The following is a 283-nucleotide window of genomic DNA, read 5'->3' as shown; positions in this document are numbered from 1 at the left end:
GACTGGCAGGCAGCTTCCTCTGCAGTGCCTCCAGCTGCAGGGTCTGGGAGGTCTTGGTCAGTTTGCTGATCTGCCCGCTCTGCTGGTAGACGAAGTAGACGGTGACAGCCTGGCCGGCGATCAGCAGGGCCACCAGGATGGAGAGCGTGGAGAAGGCGGCTTTGCGGCCCAACGCAGACCTGCAGGACATGGAGAGGGAGCTCAATCCCAGCCCCTGGCAGCAGGAGATGCCCTCATGCTCTGCCATCACTGTCCCCCCCAAAAAAACCCCTCCTGCAGCCCA

At 62.9% G+C, this 283-nt stretch overlaps 1 protein-coding gene across 1 annotated transcript in view; it reads right to left on the bottom strand.

Annotated features, from left to right (window-relative positions):
* Positions 1–247, bottom strand: part of CD74 (CD74 molecule, major histocompatibility complex, class II invariant chain) — a 2,730-nt gene extending 2,483 nt beyond the window's left edge. The window contains exon 1 of the mRNA XM_009701779.1: positions 4–247. Coding sequence (XP_009700081.1) covers positions 4–247 — 244 coding nt within the window. The remainder of the gene's footprint in view (positions 1–3) is intronic.
* Positions 248–283: the final 36 nt, after the last annotated feature.

The sequence above is a fragment of the Cariama cristata genome, unplaced genomic scaffold (assembly GCF_000690535.1).
Source record: "Cariama cristata isolate BGI_N322 unplaced genomic scaffold, ASM69053v1 scaffold31736, whole genome shotgun sequence".
Taxonomy (NCBI): Eukaryota; Metazoa; Chordata; class Aves; order Cariamiformes; family Cariamidae; genus Cariama; species Cariama cristata.
Note: the sequence above shows the minus strand (reverse complement) of the source record. Positions and strands in the feature narration are given on the sequence as shown.